At 46.9% G+C, this 12787-nt stretch overlaps 1 protein-coding gene across 1 annotated transcript in view; it reads right to left on the reverse strand.

The window, feature by feature from the left end:
* Positions 1 to 12001, reverse strand: part of slc6a8 (solute carrier family 6 member 8) — a 28370-nt gene extending 16369 nt beyond the window's left edge. Inside the window, exons 1-4 of the mRNA XM_062541421.1 lie at positions 11135 to 12001; positions 2914 to 3045; positions 2001 to 2265; positions 1141 to 1273 (exon numbers count right to left, since the gene is read on the reverse strand). Of these exons, the coding sequence (XP_062397405.1) occupies positions 1141 to 1273; positions 2001 to 2265; positions 2914 to 3045; positions 11135 to 11432 (828 nt within the window). The 5' untranslated portion in view covers positions 11433 to 12001. The remainder of the gene's footprint in view (positions 1 to 1140; positions 1274 to 2000; positions 2266 to 2913; positions 3046 to 11134) is intronic.
* Positions 12002 to 12787: the final 786 nt, after the last annotated feature.

Here is a 12787-nt window from a genome sequence, read left to right on the forward strand (position 1 = left end):
ACCAGCTGCACGGCCATTTGTTGTCCAGCTGATAACACCTGACGCCTGACTGAAGGGATCTCATTAAAACACTGTGGCTTTACGTGCCGAGGCCTCTCTGTGCCTTTCCACGCGGCTGCTAATGTCTCTCGTCTACGCTGAGGACACACACGCATACGGAGGGGACTACGCACAGAGCAAATTAAACATACCAACACAGATGCTTTCATGCTGCCCTATGATACTGGAGTCAGGATTAAGCGTGAAATGTGGTTGGGACAGAATAGCGAGTTAAAATATTTTACGTCTCGTTTAAATAGGGTGATTTTTTCCCCCATCTTCCCCTTTATATCTTGGCAGTCTGACAGAATAAGAGTCTACTGTATTCTTCTAACTGACTGTAGATGCTACCTACAAACCTGAACTCTGCTGACACTGATCATTCCTCGGATGAGAGAGAGCGGGAGAGAGAGAAAGAGAGGGATGAAGAGATGGAGAGAGAAAGAGAGAGGGGAAGAGGGAGGGAGAGAAGGAGAGTGTGTGTGCAAGCTAGGAGTGCTGTTACATAAGTGTGAATGAAGCCAAGAAGGCAGCCTCTGAAGCATTTGGCTCAGATCTTCACACCCTGCTTTTACCTGTGATCATAAGACACAGATCATCAGCTTTTCTCTGCTTTAGTCCATTGGTGTGTGTGTGTGTGTGTGTGTGTGTGTGTGTGTGTGTGTGTGTGTGTGTGTGTGTGTGTGTGTGTGTGTGTGTGTGTGTGTGTGTGTTGGCAGTAGATAAAAAAGTGAGGAAGGAGGTACTGTAGCATAGGCAGGTGTGTGTGTGTTTGAGAGTGAAAATTGCTGGCAGAAACGGCTGCGTGTGCACTCTAAACAGTTTGCATAAAAATAGATGCTTCAAAGAGAGAGAGAGAGAGAGGTAATGGCGTGAGCCAGGCCAAAGTTGATTAGTGAAAGTTTTTGTCAAAGCTGACCCGCAGCAGTGCCAAACAGCGGAATACATCAGACGAGATTACAATGAAAAAAGATGGCCGATGCTGTAGTGGGTTCTGGACAGTGTCTGACCTCAACAACTGAGAGAATGCTATTTTGCCATGCCAATATTCTGAATCCTATCCTGTGTGATTGGGGGTGGCCTGGCGATGGCGTTTTTTACCTTTCCAGTCGACTTCACACCTTTCCACACGCAGAAGTACACCATGATCCACACGGCCACCAGACACAGAACCAGCTCCCAGTTCATTTCGCCCGGCTCCTCCAGACCATTCGAGATGTTCAGCACCTTGTTCCTGAGGGAGGCGCACCGGAGAAAACCCGAGGGAAAGAGAGACACAGAGAAAAGAGAGAAAGAGAGCGAGAGATTAGACCCAGGACCTGTGACCGCGGACAGGCCCCCATTCATCCCAGAACAATCCCCTCATTCAGGCCTCCTGTCACAAAGGAAGCAGGAGGCTCTGTCTACACCACCGAATGCTACTTCTGACCTCTACACTACTGTAATTTGACGACATGTTACATTACGTGTCGTAAAGGACGGTGCTGGCATCCTTGGCCTCTGTGTGTGTGTGTGTGTGTGTGTGTGTGTGTGGCTGGTGTGGACATGGTTACGACCTTCACCGACACATATATTCATATCTCAAAGCCAGTCCCCCAGGAGCAGGAGAGCAAATGCTGTGCTATGCACATTACTCAGGGCCACATGACCAGACAGAAGGAGATGACCTTCACACCACTCCAGTGCAATTACAAACAAAATCAGAGCAAACACAGAAAAACACTTTCACCACAAAGGAATTATGCTAATTCATCAAAACTTAGATTCGGCTTAGGTGGAGGAGTAGGTCAAATACTGTGTACTAATTCCATATAGATTGTTGTATTCTCTTATATTTCTGCTATCAAAATAAAAAATGAAAAACCTTGTTTAAAACTTAAAATCAACTTATCAAAATTTGATGAAAAGCCAGATCTTGACTACAGTCCCAACACAATGTCATGAATACCGGACACACTCACTCCCAGAACTCTATGATGGGAGAGCGTCCCTCTGCTAACTCCTCGCACGTCATGTTGCCAAAGGTGGCGTTGCCGATGGTTCCGTTCTTGCAGTCCTCAAGGCGGAAGATCTCGATGCAGCTGGGCGTGTTCCACGGGTTGTCGCAGGTGGACCACGGCAGGGTGCTGTTGAAGGACTTGATGAAGTAGTAGAAGCCCCACGCCAGGACCATGATGTAGTAAGTGTTACAGAAGAACACAATCACCATGGACGCATAGCCCAGTCCTTAGGGAGACACAGGAGGAGAGTTAAAGGAGGAGTTAAAGTACACACACTTCACAGTCTGTAGGATGGATATCATTCCTGGCAATGTAAGGGACTTTCGAGCTGCCTGAGATGGGCTCTGAACAGAAGCTAACTGTTCTGTCATTCAGCTGAACTTGAAGCATATTGCTGCACTGAGCCTCACCATGGAGGGACAAATCTGATGTGAAGGGCAAAAACGGCTGTAAAGGGCAGGTATTTATAGCCCATTTATAGCCGACAATAGGCTTCTGCTCGCTTCTACAGATGTTCCTCCTTATGTCCTCATGACAAATTACCAGCCCAAGCAGCTGATTCTTTGATGCTACTGTAGCACAAGACGTTTGCCTTTTACACTAATGAGTTACGGAAACCGTGTGATGACTGTGACTGTGATGCTGACTGTGCCCACAGGCATCAGTAGGTATGGGCAACATATTGACTGACTGGACACAAGTCTATTCTGATGTAAGTACTCAGCATCATTTCTGATACAGCTTTGCATGTGCTAAAACTGTGGGATCTGTGGGCATGTGAGGTGTTTCAGAATATGCATTTTGTTTGCATATTCCAACAGAGAGAGAGAGAGAGAGAGAGAGAGAGAGAGAGAGAGAGAAATGAAACAGATACCTTTGAAGAGCGGTGCAATATTCCAAACATTGATACTTCCGGCCTTCATGAACTGACCCAGAGCAATCTCCAGGAAGAAGATGGGAATACCCCCCAGGAATATAAAGAGTCCATACGGGATGAGGAACACTCCTAGGGAACAGACACAACAAACAGAGAGAGAAAGAGAGAGAGAGAGAGAATTTAATTAAGACACTTTATTTATGAGACAATTAACTATTTATGTATCTCGTTTACTAGCATTAGCATTTTTATATGTGCTCTGGGGCAAGAAGAGGTGTACAGAAATGATTTCGAACGATGAAACAATGTGCTTCAGCACTAATTGGGACGGAGTATGTGAGTAGGAGAGAAAGAGGGAGAGGGAGGGAGAGGGAGAGAGGGACAGACCCTCCTGTTACAGGCCAGGCATTGAAAGTCCCCTCTAGAGTTACCCAATCAGTCGGACAAGCTCCACGCAATGCTCTTTGCTGCATTAACCAGCATCCTTGAAGCTGTGCTGTGAATGCACAGCAAACCCATCATCTGCAATGAGGCCTCAGCCCCCTACGTTTGACGGACAGCTCCCGCAGCCCGTGGACTACGGATGAGGGGGCAGGGCCTGGAGTGAAGGCGGCCAATGAGACGAGGGTGGGGGCAGGGTCATTGGCTGTGTTAGCGGCAAGGCTCCTAATGCAGATTATCCATTGAACAATGCGCCACACACACTCAATGAAGGTCCAGATGACGTCAGCCCTCCACCATCGAACCCCCCCTCCCCAGCGCTAAGCCCCCCTCCTCCTCCTACTCGTCCTGAGCCCATAGGCCAGCTCGCAGGCTGACAGTGAGAGCGAGTGTGAGACTGCCGAGAGCCAGTTATTCAAAGCGCCACCCGTTGCATAACGCCAGGCTCCGCAAGCTAGCAGCAACAGCCAAAGGCTCCCTGACAGAATTAAAGATGGATGCTTGAAGGCGACCCCCCCCCCCCCCTCCCCCTTTTGTTTGCGGAATGGGGTCGAACGAGCCGCGATGGAATGAGCTCTGGGACATAATCACTGTGTCCGTCTTCCCAGGTAGAAAGGCGGAGGGCATATCAGAAGCACTGGTGCGTGGCTGTATATTAACCCGGCGCGACACAGTTGCACTGCGATAAAGGAGATGGCAGCCCCCCTCGGAAAAAAAGAAATAGTTCAACTTGAGGAATCTGAACCGGGTGAATGAATAGCTTTGCCTGAGCTCCTTTTCACAGAGCATAAGCTACTGTTCGGAATGAGGGGACCATGACTAGGAGAGATAGAAGCCTTTTGATTAACTGCACACAAAGGGAGCTGGGGGAGTGTGTGTGTGTGTGTGTGGGGGGGGGGGGTTGTATACAATGTCCTACAATCCTATTCTGCCTTACAGAAACAAATGCTGCCATGACTGGAAGCATTATGGCACCTCGACCTATTGCATTTGTTGCACAAGCGAACGGCGGTGAAATATGTAGCCGTGGGTTTTGAGAATGGTGAGAGGAGATGGAAGCTGATACGCACACAAAGAGCGCGCTATGGAAATGGCTGTTGGATGATGAATGAGCGTGTGACTGCCAGCTCACACACTAAGAGGCGGAAATAAGACGCACCGTCGGCACGCCGGTGACTCACAGGCGCACACACACACACACGCTCGCGCGCTGTCGCACAGCCGGCAAACACACTGCGCAGGACGTCGTGACTTTACCCTGAGGGGGGGGGGGGGGAGGGGGGAGTAAAAGCATATCAATGGAGGCGAGCACCTGACTCTACCTGAGCTGAAACCCGTGATGCTGCGATTCAGAGATGGCAACGGAGCTCATCCCGCCACGTTAAACTCAAGCGCCCCGACTCGCTACGCATGACCAACCCCGCGAAACCCGCCATCTCCCCGCCCCGATGGTGCCTTCCACTGCGGAAGACACGTGACACACGGAAAAACGACTCCATATTTTCAGAGGGCCGTCTCCAAAATAACACCAGGACGCCAGACGAAGGAGGAACGCTGGGTCAGACAAGAGACTGACACTGAGGCTTTTTTTTTTGCTGAATGGCTGTCCCCGTTCTCTCACCACCCCCACCTCTCGACCCGTTTACTTTTAGTTAATTAGCTCAGCAATTATCGGTGGCGCTCCTCTGAGCCGCTCAGGAATAGCCGGCCCATTCAGGCGCGCTGTAGTAGAGCGAGAGTACGCTAAGCCGTCTATTCTCGACGGGCTAAGTAACTGTCTAGAGCTCTGCTGGCCTTCGGGGGGGAGAACATTAGACGGACAGTGAGCGCCGAATCCCTTTTGCTCAACGCCGCCGCCGCCACCACCGACATTGCCGCCAGGCAGAGGCTGCAGACCGCATCGAGAGAGAGAGAGAGAGAGAGAGAGAGAGTGCAGTGCGCAGCGCAACACCTGAGCTCCTTTAGACCAGCTGCATCATCCCCCTCAGGCAGTCACGAGGCCTCGATTTTTTTTTTTAACGGTGTCGCTATTAAGAAAGCGCGAAGAAAAGTGGAGAGAGGGAGAGAGAGAGAAAAATGAGAGAGAGAGAGAGAGAGAGAGAGAGGGAGAAAGTGATAGAGGGGGAACTGACAAATACTCGCAGGCGGTGATTAGACATTGTGGTGTTGAAATGATACAAATGCTAAAAATAACCCCCCCCCCCCCCCCCCTTCTCTCCTACACAGCCAACACTTGGATATGACCCCCGCCCCAGTCATCACATGCAATCATCTCCAGAGGAGGGGGATTGGTAAGCATCTTACTACTGGCAGTTTGGTGAGAATAAATCTCTGGCACAGAGACACGTTGCATAGCTGAAACTGCTAACGATGTCTCTGCTTTTTTTCCCCTCACCCAGATCATAAATGTAAACTAACATACATTTCTGAGATTAAGAATATTGGCCATTTCCTTAAACCACCTCACACATGCAATTGTAATCCCTTCATAGCCTGCACATTTAAAACTAATTTTAAACGTCTTATGATGGATTAAGCCAACCCAATTATCCATTCCCTGGTTATTTTAGTGGTATTCAGATCACTGGGTGCAGCATGAGATTACTGGCCATGCCGTCAACATACTTCAATACTGCAAAGTGACAGCCACCTTGAAGCTCTCTACTACCCCCCAAATCTGTTGGGAAGTAGAGAGTTCCTTAGACTCACTCCCCGACTGACGAGGCAGCAACAGAGGCTACAATAGCCATCTCTGCGGACGCTGAGATGAACAAGTGGCTCCCTGCACTTATCGACTCTCCTTAGCCAGACTGTTAACCTCATATGCCGGGCAAACATCAATAAAAACCCCCTGGGCAAAGGTTAGCGTTGAGGACACGCACACAAACCAAACAATAGCCGCGAGCCTCGTACGCGACATACGGCATACGTGTGCAAGAAAATGATGTCTGCGGCCGCGCCACGTGAGGCCATGCACCTCTAACAGTAAACGGCCTACTTTTCCGTAACAAATGGCCTCTATTACAGTGAGGGATGAGAGTAAAACGCCCTCCACTCTTCCTCTCGTGGTGGTGGTGACCGGCGGCGGCAGTGGTGTGACCAGGGGACCTGACGAGCAGTTCCAGGGCCCGAGATTGGGTCGCACCATTCCCTGCCTGAACCCTAAAGCGCTCCTGGGTTCCAGTCAGAAACGGGGGGATTAAAAGATTAACAGACACTCTTCTTAATCGCTCGTCCACGTGGGGTGAGGAGCTGATGTCAGGCAGGGCAGGGAGCCAAATAAACTCCGCCGTATTCACACTACAACCTCGTGCTGGCCTCGCTTCTCACGCCGTCCGCCCTCCCGCCCGCCCCACAGGAGCAGCACAGTGCTCAGCTGTGTCCCCTTCACTCATGCATAGCGCAGGACAAGCTGCAACAGAACTTCACAAACAATTAGTCTTCAAAGTTGTTCAGCGAGGGCCACAACGTTGAGGTAACGCCACATAAAAAAACACGTGGATTTTGACCACTGGCCACCATAATCCAATCAGAGACCCAAACTAAATAAATCAGCACTCAAACGACATGGCATGTGAACGGGCCCTCTAATCCCAATTCTTCAATAAAGCAAACAGATTCCACAGGACTGTAAGTGTGTAAGTAAGAGGAAAGCCATTTCACAGACAACGGCCGGAGGGTGGGGGGGGGGGGGGGGAGATCAGCTTTTGACTCTAGACATGCAAAATAATCCCAGATGGCATATCTGCGCGGTGACATCGCTGTTTGACTCGCGCCGCACGAGGACATGGCGACGCGCACGGTGGCACGGACGCATGGTGCATCGAGTGCATGCGGGCGGGCGAGTGGACCTCTGTAGGCTGCAGCCAAGGACGTGCAGAGGGCTCACTGCAGACCCTATAAATCTCCTGGCTGGCGGACGCTATGCGCTAACGCTACCTACTGCTGCTTTTCAGGAGGCACATAACCCCCCACACACACCCTGCTGCAGCCACTGCCACCGGCAAATACACCACTGCAACTCATTCACCTTTGCCTGCCTGTCTGTCTCTCTCTCACACACACACACACACTTCCTCATTCCACAAGAGGGACAAAACCCCCGCAATGTCATATGTCTAACCACAGAACTTCTCAACTTCCTATGAGGGGAAAACGTGGCATCCTTAACAGAGATGGCTCCCTATTAATACGATGCAAGTGTGGACAGACCGAGAAAAGGTCACTTGGTTCCCTCCTCATGTATGTGACAAACAGTCTCTTAAATGTCTCTTTCTGATTTCGCTGAAACAGATAGGCCTATTTGGTGATATCCTTGCAAAGGTTAAACCGAAGGACATTGATGAGACAGATAAACTGATACGGCGAAGACCTCTCCCTCGACCCCCAGAGTGGAATGTCATCATCAGTATTAGTGTCACTGTCAGCTTAATCAAATGGAAATGCCGACTGGGTAACTGTGTGAGTGACAAATTAGATTAAAAAAATTTGACAACCAAGGAGACTCCAGATTTTGCATCAGTGGGACACGACCAGAATTTGTAATTGCATTCCATACGTTTCATTGTGTTTCTTCATGCAACTTTTAGAAGGAAACTTTTGAAAGTACAGTGCACTGTGTTTATCAGCACTTGGAGTAGAAATGTTGAGCTGAGAGGTGTAGTGGATCTTGTGTTATCAGCTAACCTTTCAAAAGGGCTTAATGGTGCTATGGAGGTAAAAAAAAAAAAAACAATTCTACAACTACTATGGGAGCCTCAATTCTATGACCATTCACCATCAAAGCAGGATCACGAGAAGAAATCTGTATCAAAAAGTCCCATCTGTATGTCAGTGACACTCTTAAAAGCAAGACTATAGTTGTAGTCCTCAGATCAGGATTTGACCACTGGTCTCGTATCAAAGGACACAACTTGATTGCAGCTTTCTCTCTACCCTCACTGTTATGATACTCATTTGTGAACATTTCCTAGTGTGTGCCAAACGTGATAGTGTGCGAGGATGAGGGCACCACGTGGCAATTAAAAGGAATCCAACTGTAGTGCATGGAAGTGCCATCCCAGGAATTATTAATGAGGTGGAGGGAGACATCTAAAATGTATGAGCTCATATAAAATGCATTGTGAACAAAGGCAAAGTGCTGACTGGTGATTTTTTCAAATGCTTCTCCGTACCACCAAATTGTTGGCCTATCTTAATTCATTATGGGTTCGTTGGAAATTCCATAAGATCAGAAAGCTTATATCAAACAATAAAGTACTAAATGAATTAAGCAATTTGAATAAATGAAAGACAAATGTTCGGCAAGCTTTCTCATTACCCCGTGGAGCCAATTTACACAGAAGTGTCGCCCTCCTTCTTGGCTGTTGGTACAGTAACTTGTTTCTATGTGAAGAGCACCTTTTCAACTTGGAGCAGCTTGATTTGATTTGGCAAGAGGATCTTGGTAGCCTCTGTGGTATGCGCACAATTTGAAAAGGACACATACTGAGTCTGGCAACCCGGACGGCAAAAACATCATCATGTTACCTTAGAGCTCACAGACAGGGGCAAAGTAAGTATTTGGAGAAGAGGGCCAAGACAAGGTTGGAGACATCGCCCGCCACTCATCAACCCTCGAGCCTTTCTCTTGCTGGCACCTCTGGCCTGAATTAAACGTTGTTCTAGCAGAATTGATGCTCCCTCTAGACATTTCCCACCAGCAGGTCCCCAATGGCCTTTTCAGAGGGTCAGTCTTTACAATCACCAAGAATAAATGGATTTCATCCAAACAGCCTCTTGTTAAAATAGATACTCTCTCTTGTCTCCCTCACACACACACACACACACATTACGGAAACCTAAAATCAGCTACACCGATTATTGGCTGACAGGAACGCGGCTGCTATTGAGGTTGATAAGTTAAATTAGATTTAAAACATGCTCTGAGGGATCGTAACTACACGTATTCTATTGCATCCATTTTGACTAACAGCACAGAGGGGGGCCCAGAGCAGCCGTCGGTGTTTATGTGGAGTTATATTTGTTTGGATGAATGATGGATGGCCCCTAATAGAAAAGCCTCATGCTATAGACATTTATTACTGTACATAATCAAATCATAAGGGAAAACATTAGAGGCAGATGTGTCGCTATATCCATTTCAAGTACATGTCCAATCACCTTTGGAAACGTATACAGACTCAGCAAAAAGCACATTAGGCTATTGAGACTCCACACAGCCTTATGTTGGCTTCAAAAACATATAAAATGTGAATCTGTGACTACTTTTTTCTTTACTTACTTTTACTTTTCACTGACTACATGCTGGTCTGATATCAGCTTTAACTCTTTAAAAATAAGGTACCCTTCACTAAATGTATTCCCCTATCTTAGTAATGGCCATGAACTGACTGTATTTGTCAAAGTTTATGGGACATACACCTGAGGAATGTGTTGTGTGTTTACATTTGCCAATTAAAAAACAATAGGTTTTGTATTTTGCTTTTTCTTTAGCAACTACCAGCACCCCAAGAATGTTTTTTTTTTTTTTAAATCTGGGCCACTGCTAACAGTATTCAGCAATTCACTATTACGTTACGCATGTTAAAAGAACACGTAACATTTCCCGCTGAAATATTACATTTCAAGAATGAGTTCAAGTAGCTGTTTTGCTGAAATGTTATCTTGTCTTATAAGTGACTCCTTGTACAGTATGTGTTAGAGTGTGCAAGAGACACTTCAGTGCCTCCACAAGACCAAAATATCATCTTTTGCTTACTTTTACCTCTGATTACACATCTCTGGCTATGTGCACTGTAATTTGGTTATAAACAGAGATTCGTTCACCTGAAACTGCCCTTTGGTTGGGGATACCACCGAATTAATCCTAGTTGGATCAACTGAGATGGATTTAATTAAAGGTGTACATCATGACTGCGATCACTGGCCTTTTTATGGGGCTCTTATGTAAATCAATTGATTAGCCTAAGTAAACTCTGGGCACAGTCCAATTTGGGGCATATAGGGAGAGACATTCTTCATTTGGAAAAGAAACACAACAACGCTCTTTCTCATAAGTCCTGTCTGCGTGATTCAGAGAGAGCCCTTTCGGTACTGCATTCAAATTATAATGATCCAAAGGAAGCTCACTGTCTAGAACCTGTTCATTACAGAGACTGGAGACACCCATAGCAACGTTTACAACTTCAACTTCAACGTTTAGTGTTTTCACGCTGGTTCTATGATTTATCCATATCTGTTGTCCAAAAGCACTACACCCTCTGAGTGAAATGACACGAGAAAATACAGGAAAATATTTTAACACTTCGCGCCATGGACGTCATTGGTGCAAAATGGTAAAGTCATATCGCGCAATATATGGGCATTCTAACCGTACAGAAAGCTGATATACATAAACGCAATCGTGACTACGTCTTGTAGGCACGCCTCCCGTCCCAAAGCACTGGAAAAACCCCAAGATTTGCCATCAATAGGCAGACATGTGATGTCGCGGTAATGATGTGCTGACGTCGTTCTCCATCTTGCAGAGGTACCCCACTGAAGGACGAGGTGGGCATACAAATTAAAAACGCCTGACGTTCTAGCTAGTGCGTAGAATTAAACGTCATCTGACGTCCCACCGTCTCTAGTGTGTTATCTCGGGAGTCACGGTACATGACTTAAGGGCATGACCGAACTATATGATGGGATGCTATACATGGTGTAGACCACGGTGTGATGGGACGGGGTATACACGTCACAGAATTGCTGCTGCTGTTTAGATCAAACAACTCACCTCCTCCGTTTTTGTAGCAGAGATAAGGGAAACGCCAAACGTTTCCCAGCCCCACTGCAAACCCCACGCAGGACATGATGAAATCCATCTGTCTGGTCCAAGTCTCTCTTTCGGGGTATCCCTTGCCCACGGTGGGCACCGCAGGTGGAGCTCCAGCACCGGCCGCGCCAGCGCTTCCAATAACGGTTCCATTCGCGCCTTGATGTCCATTTCCATTAGGGATGAGGTGACCCTTCCTCTCTTCCCCTAGGACCACGTTCACAGCAGAGCAGTCAGTGTTGAAAGAAGATTTCTCCATTCCAATTATACACTTGTAAACAAAACACCCTCAACGTCCAGACAGCACTGAGAAGTAAGGAATAAGTGAAAATATCACCCTATTTATTAATAGGTTCTGGTCCTTTCAGGTCCCTGAAAGGGATACAAGTCAGTAGGTAGAATTTCTTTTTCAATAATCGCTTTGCAGTGTCATACGCTCAACGATGAGCAGGCAGTCAAATTTGTTGGCGAAATTGGCAACTGGGATGTTGGTAGGATTGTAAAATTCCTTTATAAAATAATGTCAAAGAAAACTAGAAAACGCTCATAAAAGAAAAAACACCGAATTAGACAGCACCCTCAAAAACAATCCACGAAACACTTAAATGTGAGTCTGAAGAATCGCATGGGAACGTATCTCTCAAAGAGGAGACGAGTGTCGAGACGAAAAACTAAGCGAGCCTTGCGCGCACAATTTATGAATGTAATGTAATTACATTCACAGATTTTGTCTTTAAATGTCGTGCCTAGACCATTTTCCTTGTTGCGTTCCTTCACTGAGAAATGCGTGAGCCGCGACCGTGTGTATGTGGGTGCCCCTTGCTGCCTTCTCCTCTGTGCGCTGTCTGACTGAGTGCAGAGCGCTCGCAGCTTTAACAGGGTAGATGTCGCCAAGGACGTCACTTGGATTTCATCCCTCCCCCGTCCAGCTTAAGGATACAGCGGCTCATTCAGTTTAGTGTGGCTATGCCGATCATTACAGCGCCAGAGCGGGTGTGTTCATAACTCTTCTGGCGTGCGCATCAGCACGCTTCCAGATCGTCCACCAAAACAACCCAAGCTGAAAATATAATCTCCTCCATGGCAGAGGTGAAAACATGTTTCGAATAATGGCTCACCATTGCCATGATATCTGTCATTTCACAACAAAAACCTACTATATGTAAACGAAGCAGAGTATAAGTATAAGTGAAGGTAGGTGTTTTTGAAAAAAAAGAAGAAAAAAAAAACACAAACAAACAAAAAAACCTGAATTTGAAACCATATGGAAATCGATCAATTGCAAATCCGCTTAATGCATTGGAATCTTGGATTGATTGGTTGGACAGGCATGATTGATTATTTTGTAAACAACCTGAATCAATGGCTTTAGCGACATAATCTTTCAGTTTATCATATTAACTAGGTTAACGCAACCGTGCCATACTGTCTCGCCGCTTCTCCAGTGTCTTTGAAGGCACGTGATAAGTGCAACACGACCCTCAGGACATATGTTAAAGAAGTATTAATGGCAAAAGAATTCTGTCTCAGTGTAACCCATAAAAATAGCACATGCAATTACGTCATTTTGTATAGGACTGATTACTTCCATACTCGGACAGGAGATTAGTTAAG

Source organism: Sardina pilchardus, chromosome 7 (assembly GCF_963854185.1).
Source record: "Sardina pilchardus chromosome 7, fSarPil1.1, whole genome shotgun sequence".
In the NCBI taxonomy this organism is placed as follows: Eukaryota; Metazoa; Chordata; class Actinopteri; order Clupeiformes; family Clupeidae; genus Sardina; species Sardina pilchardus.